At 33.7% G+C, this 11,763-nt stretch overlaps 1 protein-coding gene across 7 annotated transcripts in view; it reads right to left on the bottom strand.

Annotated features, from left to right (window-relative positions):
• LOC142342701 (uncharacterized) overlaps window positions 1–11,763 on the bottom strand; it is a 257,026-nt gene that overhangs the window by 189,351 nt on the left and 55,912 nt on the right. For 3 of the 7 annotated variants that reach the window (XM_075394207.1, XM_075394201.1, XM_075394202.1), the window contains exon 2: window positions 1,920–2,480. The exons of 1 other annotated variant lie outside the window; for it this stretch is intronic. In XM_075394207.1, the coding sequence (XP_075250322.1) occupies window positions 1,920–2,169 (250 nt within the window). In that variant the 5' untranslated portion in view covers window positions 2,170–2,480. Of the gene's footprint in view, window positions 1–1,919; window positions 2,694–11,763 lie in introns of all 7 variants that reach the window. 3 more of the 7 variants (XM_075394205.1, XM_075394206.1, XM_075394203.1) reach the window with 2 other exon arrangements.

Here is an 11,763-nt window from a genome sequence, read left to right as displayed (position 1 = left end):
TACACATTGAAGTGAAAAACTTTTCATTGGAAAATTGGGCCTATTTTGGTCGTTTCGTGGATCGTTGGAAAACTTTTCATTGGCCGAGTTACAAGATATTGAAGATCAGTCAAAATTGTTCGAGCAATCTTTTGCTCAAATCGCCTTCTTTGCAATATTTGTGTTTCATAGACGTTTTTCTGCTTCTGTGCAATCAAAAACAGCAACAGAGCAAGACTAAACATGATAGCTGTAGAGCAGTCCATTTTAATAACAGCTGGGAACGTGCCCTGGATTAGACTCATGAAATGATTTTACTTTTATTTTAGGGGATTCCAATATTGACTGTAATTACATGTTCCAGATCCTAGTTAGAAACGAGGTAGAAATTTTTCATGGTTCCAGATAAAGTCTTTTCATAAAATTTTAAGGTCGAGCATGGTCTTTTAATAGGTCGAGCATGGTCCTGCTGAGTTGAGGGTTTCGATTTTCAGGGATTAAAAATATTTAATGTTTCTATACTTCTTTGTAGATGTGTAGCATCCACCAACAACACCAAACTAGTGTTGCAACAAGCTTTCTGCCTGCGAAAAAGAGGTGTAAATTTGCGAAAAATATTATGAAACAATAATTTCTGTCGACTTTTCAACGGCAGTGAGCTGAGTGTGTTATAGTTTAGTTCATTTGATTCTTAAATTCGTTTTATTTTGTATGTTTATAATAGCACAGTTCGTTTTTCATTAAAATTTTAGAATTATTGAACAATTTCAACGGTCAAACCCGTTGACTACGTTATAATTACTAGCCAATTTTCAGCACAAATGTGAATTTTCAGGTCCAGTGTAAAGATTTTCGGTTGAGCATCATATAAAGTCGAGCATCATATTTGGGTCGAGTTCAAGTTCGGCATCAAAATTTTTGTCGGTCGGAAATCTAAATGAGGTCTTAGGTCCAGCTAAACATTTTGAGTCGAGCACGGTCTTTTCACTCCACTTTTTCGGTCGACCATGGTGTTTTCATAAGTCGAGTTCTGAACTTGGAGCCAAAAGATTTTAAAATGTGGTCAACTGTTAAGATAAAGAAGTTTTCGCCGATGGAGTCTTTTGACAAAATGTTTGACTGATTGAAACCAGGTGGTTTAGGTGTAATTGGCGTCTTCTCGGTAGCCATGATGAAAATTTGACAATTTTCAGCTGCTTCTTTTCTTAAATTTGAATTGCCGTTTATTGAAAAAGTGCATTTTTTTTTGGTTAGTGGCTTCTCAGAATAGCAGATGAAGTAGCGGTTATGCTGACTATGTTATAAGCAAAAATGGTGAGCAATAAACTTGCACGTGAAAATTTTTGAGTCAAAGAGCAGATTCAGGAAGACTTTTGCACGACTCAATATTTGTCTACAGCTGGACCCAATTATTTGTTATTTATTACTTTGAGTCGAGCACAGTTTGCGTAGAGCTAATTTTGAGAAGCAGAATTTTGGGTCGCGCTGAAGTCTGGACGCTAAAAACTGGGTCGAGATAAAGTCTTTTTTGTATTTTCAGAGGCAGCTTGGATTGAGCGTGGTCTTTTCATACATATTTTGGGTCGAGCACGGTTTTTTCATAAGTCGAGGTCTGACCTATATGGCGAGCCCCAGCCGACCATTTTCATGGCTATGTCTGTCACCCTTCATCTGCTGTGGGATGGACAGGCAGGCGGGAAAACGCCCCACTGCGAGCCCCGACCCCTCCCCTTTCCACTAATCAAATTTACAATGCCGCTATCTTTAAAACTTTTGGCTTACTTTTGAACGCGTTTCCAAAACTGGACTTATTAGCCTCTGGGTTGCTTGCTTGACCAAATACTGGCTGGCCACTAATTAAAAGCATTATTTGACTTGATTGTAATGAATAGACGTAGGTAACAAAACATAAAACTAACTTAAAGTAAAAGGCTATCTACCTGTTTTCATCACCGACTTCTTTAAATCTTCACAATTGAGCACGGCGCCACTTTCTGGGTCCATGGTGGTAGTTGTACGTGAATAATTGATGACAAGATCTTTTGATGGGTTTATCTTTTCATGACTTTTCAAAGTACAATTTGGTCGCTGGTTTACGATCAAAAAGGCAATTGCGAACAAAATATAAACAGTGCTGCAGCTTAAGCGTGGAAAACCGATGAGCACTGCGTGTTTGTGCGTAAAACTCATTTTTTCTTGCTAATTATTCCAGTGTTGGTCAATCCGCAAATAAAATTTGGAATTTGGGTGAAAAGATATGAGGGGCGCAGTTTGATGGAAAAAAATTGTATATAACCAATCTTCAGAGATGATAAGTCCAAAATTGACACAATTTCCACAATTTTAATAACTGAAATTAAATTGCAAGTAACCAAGGAAATCATATATTGTCCTTGAACGAAAGCCAGGAAATCTTATATGATCCTTGCAACAAACTTAGGAAATAAAATTTGATTCTTGCGGTAAAACTATATTTTATTCACAGATCACATCTCGTACGACTTCAAACAACCAAAAAAACAATTTATGGAGAAATATGAGACCCAGCAAATAATATAAGGTCCTTGTATAAAATCCGGGAAATCGTATTTAATTTTTGAATGAAATTCAGGAAATCATGCAGGATCCTTGTACAAAATTTAGGAAATTCTATATGATCCTTAAGGAAAATCAAGGATTTAAATTACAATTAACCTCTCGCAATACCTAAGTAACTGAAAAAAAAGCAATTTATTCAAAAATTATAGACCCAGCAAACAATATATGATTGTTAAACCTGGAAATTATATATATATATATATATATATATATATATATATATATATATATATATATATATATTGATTTTACGAAACCCAGGAAATCATATGTTTCTTGATTTAAAACAAATGCCTAAAACTTGCCTGCGTTTGTCTCAAGATGATATAGGAAGCTCTATATAGTCAAAATCGGCGGCTTTTATTAGTTCTTGAAGAAATTTCTATTTTCTTGTATGACTTCTAAGAAATCATGCACATCATATATGAGCTAGTATGACTATGTACTACAGTGTGCTACAATCAGTACCATGAAATTGATAATCTATTTTTATTTTGAGAATTACTTTATAGTGCGTTAAGCAGAAATCTGATTTGGACAAAGTCAACTATATCATGTGAACAAATTACTAAGTAGTTTTGAGTACTTATTATTTTAGATCACAAACGTGAAAATGAGCATAACATCATAACGTGATCATATCACGCAACTTTGAGATTACTAAATTAGTTTTTTGGAACTACGATATCGTTATCTCTACCAAAAGGAGCTTAGAGACTGCGTATCCACATGTAGAAAAGGAGCTCAACCATCAACAATTTTGATCCCTGGTAACTTGCTGATTTGATACACACTATCGCATTGTCCCCCTTACTCGTCTCTTAACTCCTTGAGATATATTTCTAACCTAAAAACATTTGGTACAAGATCTTGGCTAAAAAAAATCATTCTAATTCATATAAAACTCAATATTTAGCGTAAAACTTTCAATGAAAATTCCATATAAATTCCAAATATCGCTCTCTAATACCTTTTAGTTTATGTCTAATTTATAAAAGCAAAATAGAATGATCGAAAATGTACTATCTTAACATTAATTTAATAGCTCCTTAGAATAACTCTATCCCTTCAAGCTCGGTTTCTGTTTGATGCTGTTTAACAAAAACTTATTTATTCTTATTTGAATTTAATTTGCATTTATACTAAACCAATTACCAAGAGTTTGAACTCTCTGGTTATACACGTGGTCACGCGATTTACCCCGTCTTTTAAGTATCTGAGGCCAGCAGTATAACTAAAAAGTGTTTTCCTCGCACTCATAGCTTTTCTGGCATTTTGGCAGTGACAACTTAACAAAAAGATGATAGGGTTTTTTTTCACAGATCGTTGTTAATGAGTAAATAACTACACAACAACGTTAGCAATATCTGGGACGCAATTTGTTTTACCTTTTTAAGTTTTTATTTTGAATTCAGGAAGAAATACGATTTCACAGTTCGCTTCAATGTGGACATATTGGGCTATATCCCGCTTTCATTGGTTAAGAGTTTTCACAGTTATTAAATTTTTCTAACCTCAATCCTTGGTAACTGACCCCATGCTCAATGCTTGATCGCTAACTTTCTCTTTGGCATATGCTTTACGAAGATGAGAGTAAATTATAAGTTACAAAATTAACGCATCATACTTTTAAATTTTGTTGATAATGTTCAATGAACTTTTTGTTGGCCCCACTTCAAATCATAAGAAAGAGCCATCAGGCAGCAAGAACTAACTTTTGAAACTAAAAAACATTTCATTTGTCAGAAATAAAAAAAAATTGAAACTGAAAGCTTCACAAGTTTGAACTCCAAAGCTGTTCGCCCTCCCGCCTCCGCCCCGGATTTTTTGAATAGAAAACCTGAGCAACCAACTGTCTCAGCCTGGACACCGCGAACAATTTTAAATAAGACTCACAAGTGTGGCTATCAAAACATAATTAGTGCAAAATTACATTTTTTACAAATTTCTATTTATAGTTAAATATCCGCTTATGTTAATTAAGTGAACTCTTGGTTATTTGCTTGTGGTTTCACGCAATATATTGAAGGCATCCATTGCTACGTAATAACCCTTGGTGCCGTTTTTCAATGAAACCATACTGCGCAGATACTTGACATTTACAGTTTAAATATTGGCATAAATTTTTTTACTTGATTAACCTACCAGGAGCAATTTATGATGACGTTATAAATGACATTTAAATTTTTTTAACTTTAAACCATTTATTTGGATAGTGAAATTGTTTCAAATTTAGAACCTCAAGAAGCTGTTACCTAGATCAGTTGGTTTTCAAATTGACTATAAGTTGATTCGTGATCATCTTTAGTCTTTGTCAAGTTTAAGTTGCTAGGTACTAAAGTCGGAAAAAAGTTTTCTGAGTTGTTTGAGCTTTCTTAAAAAAATTGGCAAAATAACTAAAACTTACTGAAGCCTTTTAAATTTTATTACATGGAATTTAAAGATTGGAAAGAGTTTATCACTTAGGATAATCTTAACTTTAATTTGATCAAATCAAAAGTCAGTTACACTCTTTTAATAAGACCGAGCTACTAATTGATTCGACGAGATTATCAGACAATTCAAATGAGTGAAAAACCAGGGCGGCGTTAAACTCAAGAACCAGGCTCTGATAATTCGGTTCCGCTGAGATTCTGCAACAGCCGCGACATTTGGTCCGCCAACCCGGACATCAACACGAGCAGCAACGAATCTTCAGTTCAATTTGGTGGAGCAGAACGAAATCCTCAAGATTGCTGGAAGGAACCCCAACAGACATTAGGAAACTTCTGACTTCAACATGTCAGGACAATTCAAGAGACTATAAAATGAGCAAGGTGAATTGCTCAAGATTTTTGACAGACATCTTGCTAATGTGGATAGTCACTTAGCCCAGAAAAAAACAGTGTCTGCCGAAAGAGCATATCGATATTTTTTTGAGACTTACGATGACCTCGAAGAAAACAGATAGCGACAGAGGCGACTACTGAAGCCGAATTATTCGGAAAATTTCAGCGCTAACACTGAGCGAAATTTGGGCGAAAAGAACAAGACTCGACTTTTTGGTCGAACAAATACCAGAACTTGGAAAAATTGAACAGTGCCGCAACGAAATTGTTATCCATGGGAAAGATACTCTCCGACTGCACCAACTGGTGCAAGAATGTGAGGTAATTCATGCTGAATTGTCCGTTGTGAATAATGATTGCGAAGCAGAGAACCTAAGTGACTCTCTGAAGCAAAGATTGTTTAACATTAGAAAAGATCATAAAACTAGACCAAAGAAACACAGAGATTACTCAACTTGCACACCGGACGTTTGAGTTGTAGGATTTAACATTTCTAGTAAAGATTGGAGATTCTATCCAGGTCTAACTAAACAGCATTGCCAAACCACAGAGAGTGGAAATCAGATCTCTAGCATCATCAATCTCTTCAAGTGAAAAGGAACTAAACAAAACGTTAGTTGAGATGGGAAACTGAGTGACGGAACATTTCGAAGAAAACATTGAGGTCTCTTCTAGGCATTCTAATGCACACCGAAGCAGGAAAAAACCGAGTATTGTTTTCTCACGTTCACCAAGAAGGCGCGAGATTGAAGTGGAGCTCGCAAAAATATGAGCTAGAAAAATTGATGAACTATGTCAACGGCAAGAGCAATTAGATCTACCTCTACAGCAACGATAACAAAGATAACAGGGACACAATTAACATCTAAAGTAAAGTAGAGACTATAGCGAGACGAACTACATGTGAGACAACATGAGCGAGACCTCGAAAACAAACGAAAAAAAGTGCAAGAGCATCTAGGTCGCAGGCAGAAGACATAGAAAGTGTTAGATCAAGACACAAGACATAAGCTAGAGAAAACGGCAGGCTTGGCAGATTCAGTCACCCAACAGTCTGGCCCCAGCCGGCCACAATCTCCACGTGCTCTGCTCGACCCTCCTAGAAATGACACACAGGACCGTTGCAAAAAATTTGGAGCGCCTACCCGAAAACCACCCCCGCTGTTCAAAACGGCTGTACTACTCTTCTCAATGCAATTGCCTGACTCGAGTATTCATGGAAACAAGAAGTCCCTAAATCATTATGGTGACAGAAACACAAACGCATTTGCCTAAGGCGTTCCAACAGCAAAAAACGTCAGCATTCCAAAACCGACAGAGAAGTCAAAGTCCCGAGCACAAATCTTGTAACAGTCAATGCCAAGCTGCGATATGCCAAACTACCCCACCAGTAGTTTACCAAACGATTGGTGATCCAAGAGGATTATAAAAGTTAACGGAGTTCTCAGGAGACCAATTGGAGTGGCTCGAGTGGCAGAAATAATTGATATCATTGTGCATCAAAAACGGCTAAGCGGTACTGAGAAATGCAGTATTTGCTTTGCTTTAAGATTAGATTTGCTGGTCAGTCAAAAGAGGCAATATCTGGATTGGGTTTCAGCTCTCAGCTATATTGTCAAGCTTGGGACGTACTTTGCAAAAGGTTTGGCAGACTGAGAGTCAAAGTCGAAGCTTAATCTAAAAAGATGTACAGCCACCTACCAGTAACACTCTGATTCCAGTAGATCTGATCGTTTTGCAAACACAGTAACAAATACCGTTAACATTTTGACGCGGCTTGGATCTCAGCTTGATCTGGAAATGGAAGGAGTTAGAGCAACGAGAAAACTTCACCCTCAGCTTAAAGGGCAATGGCTGCGACACCTACAGGACCATCGGCTACTGGCGGCAAATTTGATTGTTTCCAAAGACTGGTTACTATCAACAGCTTTTATGCATGAAGAATTGTTAGCTCAGACAACTTTCCAAATCAAAAACAAGGACTTTCGCAAACAACGCTGAAGGTTCTACAAAAGAAAAAAACCAGAAAGTCCGTTCAAATATGGACAGCACGCCATCTGGAGTTGCAAGAAGTCGAGTAAAAAAATAATTTTTTTCTAGAGTAGAAGATCCTTCTTTGATTACTTAACATTTCCTCAGTAATTTTTTTTCCTGGATTAGAATCTCCAGGATTAGAATCTAGAATGAGTAGGCAATCATTATACTTCTTAAAAGTAGATTAACCAATTTTAGTGTCTGCATAAGATAAACGATCGAACTTGCCATTTCTGACATCTTTAACAAAACCCTTATTTCCTGTTAATGTGTTAAAAACTAATATTTTTTTCTTCTGTCTTAGAGTATTTTTTTCTATTGATTTAACGTTCCCTCTATCAATCAAGGGATTTTATTTAATGAGTAGACAACCATTCTGCTCCCTCCTTATTAAAAAACAGTTTTAGTGTCTGTGTAAATTAAATACTCTAACTTGAATCGACTGACATCTTTAAGATAACCCTTAGTCCCTGTTAATGTGTGAAAAACTAAATTAAATTTTCCAGATTAGAATGTCTTTTTTTAATTAATTTAATGTTTCCCCTATCAACCAAGGGATTTAATTTGTTGAATAGATAATCTTTATTCTCCTTACCAGTGGATAAATCTGTTTTAGGATCTGCGTAATATAAATGATATAATTTGAAAAGACTAACATCTTTGACAAAACCCTTATTCTCTCTTAATGTATAAAAAAGAGATTTTAGATTAGAATGTTCATATTTAATTAGTTCAATGTTTCCCCATTAATTCAAGGGATCTATTTTGCTCCGTAGATAATCATTACACTTCTGAACATTTAATAAAACCGTTTTAGGGTCTGCGTAATGTGATTGATCAATTTTGTATTGTCTGACATCTTTAACAAAGCCCTTATTCCATGCTAACGTGTTAAAAACTAAATTTTTTCCTCTGGATTAGAATATCCTTATAATTCTTACTAGTAGATAAGAATGTTTTAGTGTCCGTGTAAGATAATTGACCTAATCTGAATTGACGGATACCTTTTATCTAATGAGTAGACAATGATTATGCTTCCTACTAATTAAAAAACCAGTTTTAGTGTCTGCGTAAGATAAATAGTCTAACTTGAATTGACGGACACCTTTAAACAAACCCTTAGTCCCTTTTAATGAGTAAAAACCTAAAATGTTTCTTCTAAATTAGAACCATCTTTGATTAACTTAATTTTTCTTCTTTTAATCAGGGGATATGAAATCAATGAGTCCCTAACAATTATTTTTTTCTTACAAGTAGTTTTAGTGTCTGCGTAAGATAAATGACATAACTTGAAATGACTGACATCTTTAACAAAACCCTTTTTCCTGTTAACGCATAGAAATAAATTCTTTCCTCTAGATTTTTTTGTCCTTCTTTAATTAGATTAATAATTCCACTATCAATGAGGGAGGGGATTTAATTTGTTGAGAAGATAATCATTGTTCTTCCTACCAGTAGATAAAAACGTCGGAGGGTCTGCATAAGGTAAATTATCTAATTTGAATTGACTGACATCTTTAAAAGAAAGATGTCTCTCTCAGTGCACAAAGTCTAAATACTTTTCAAATTTCTTCAAAAACCTCAGCTTTTATTCACATACTTTTTTAAAAAAAAAAAACTCCTGCTTTTTCAGGCTTAAAACGGGTGGTTCAACTTGTTGTGTAGCCTTATATTCCTTAATTGGTGACGCTTAATGTTCCCTAAAGCTAAACCCCTAAACTTTTGTTCCAAGATTTTTCATAATTATATTTAAAATGCCTACTATATTAACAATGGTTTTAAATTAGAATCTTTTGGAAAAAATGGATGAAAATATGAAACTTAAAATGCCGAAAAACTTTTTAAAAAACTTTATTGGTCCATTGCCTGAACGAATAACATTGGCCTCAAAACGTTGACACTATTTTCAACATCATTAACTTATCTCAGTTTTAAATAATTTATTAATCTGGTTATTTCATCATTTATTATTATTTTTTTAAATTGCAGGCATCTATTTTTTTCTCCTATTTTGGAATCATGAACCATTATTTTATCAACAACAATGAATGAATCTTCTCTTGGGTCCTACCTTAATAAACCATGTTTGTAATTTAAACATATTTCATCAAATTTGTTTTTAAAACCGAATAGAGCCTTAACGTTAGAAAGATGCAAAATTACTAATACTGGATAGTAATTTTAATAACTCCGCAGTCGTAGCTATCCCAATCTCTCAAAATTCAATTTTGTTTTCTTTATCAAACTTTTACAGATTTTACGCAACAAAATAATCTTTGCTTGACCCTGATGCGCCATATAAAAGAAGGTGTAATGATGACTTTTCCGGTTTGAATTTTTTTTAGTTCTTTTTCATCAAAACCTCCAAAACATTTTTACAACCAGATTTTGATATTTATTAGGTCTGTAATTGTAAAATGTTCCCCATAAAACTAATAGAAAAACAACAAAGAAACATGAAAAACAAAAAGTGTAACACATTGTTTATATAAACTTGGGACAGTTTTTTCTAGAAAATAAAAAATTGAGAACGATGCCATACGTAATTGTGAAAAAAGATATAGTTTATCAAGGAAAGTTTAAAAGCAATTGAACATATTAAAAGAGCTCAAACACTTACATTTTTAATGACCCAAATCAAATCACAATTGAAACTTAAAACTTGGGTTTAAGTAAAGACATTGTGTTTTTGTTGTTTTAAGAGACAAACCGAAAAATAGTATTTATTTTGATGTTTATGTAATTGAAACACCGCCACTCTTTTTTTAAAGAATCTTTTGATATAGGATCAAATCAAAGAAAACTATCTGATAGAGAATCATCATAGATTCTTTAGTATTGGTTTTCATAATAAATATGCTCTTAACAACATAATTAATCAACGGATTTGCTACTACATGGAACAAGAAATTTGCTGAGAGAAAGTCAAACACATAGATAAGAATTTAGACAACCTCGGAACCTGTTCAATGGAGTTGTTTTGCAAATACATATCTGAAAATTACAAGGAAAAAAGAGAAATTGAATCCCAGATTTTTTCAGTCGGAAGAAGTCTGTTCCAAGTAAATGTTTTAAATCTGAGGTCTTAAAGCATCGATTCTTCCAACAATTAGAGTTTGATATATTACATATGATTGTAACAACAGTCAATCAAAATAATGATGTTAATTGTAAAAGGGAAAAATGGCAATCTGATGCAGAACTTATAGGTATTCTTGATATTGTAGATCTTCATAAAACAGAAGTATGAAGAACAATGAAAAAGCTCTAATTTACTTGATGATGTACCTCTAAAAGTCAAGATAATAAATAAACACTTTTTTAGAGGTAGACACGAAAACTTCAATAGGATTTATCCAAACGAAAACTTTTTTTTCATCTGATAGAGAAAGCGTTAGAGACAACAATAACCTTATTTTCTACTTAAACAAAGAGGTTAAGTTTTTAATACTATTTATGAGCAATTTTTAAGACAGAGAAAAAAATGTAACGTTTTTTGCATATTTAATATAAGTTTGTAATGAACTACACAGTTGCAATGTTATTAAAAGTTAAGGTATTAATGGTAAACTAAGTTATTTGGAGAAATCTCATAGAACTAACATTACAATTATCTGACAAAACAGAAATACAAAACTTCAGAGAAAAGTGTGAATTCTAGAAATCTAATTTTTTTCTCCTACCTTAGAATCAAAACCCATTGTTTTATCAACAACAATGAATGACTCTTCTCTTGAGTCGTACCTTTTTATACCATGTTTGTAATTCAAAAAATTTTTAATCAAATTTGCAATTAAAACCGAATATAGCAACAAAGTTAACAAACATGCGGGATCATTATATTGAATAAAATATTTTATTTCAAATTTCATCCTGACATATAATCTATTTGTGCTGGTTTTTGTCACATAACAATAATTTGTAAACTTTCTACCAGCTGTAAAATACTGAACTATTGTTTTATTTAATCTATCATCCGTGTCATCTAACACAAGCGCAAATCCCGCAAAATTACTTATGCCGCAAAATAATTTTAGTTCCGCAATCGTATCTATCCCAATCTCTCAAGTTTTATTTTTGTTTTCTTCATCAAACTATTATTGTTTTTGCGTAAAAACATTCTTGCTTGACACTGATGAACTATATCAGAGTGTGTAATGATGACGTTTCAAGTTTGAATTCTCTTAGTTCTTTTTCATCATAACCTCTAAAACATTTTTAAAACCAGATTTCGATATTTATCTGTAAGTATAATGTATTCTACATAAGACTAATAGAAAAACAACAAAGAAACCAAAAAACGTTTAAAAAATTGTCTATTTAA

This window comes from Convolutriloba macropyga, chromosome 7 (genome assembly GCF_964194025.1).
Source record: "Convolutriloba macropyga chromosome 7, txConMacr16.3, whole genome shotgun sequence".
NCBI lineage: Eukaryota > Metazoa > Xenacoelomorpha > Acoela > Convolutidae > Convolutriloba > Convolutriloba macropyga.
Note: the sequence above shows the minus strand (reverse complement) of the source record. Positions and strands in the feature narration are given on the sequence as shown.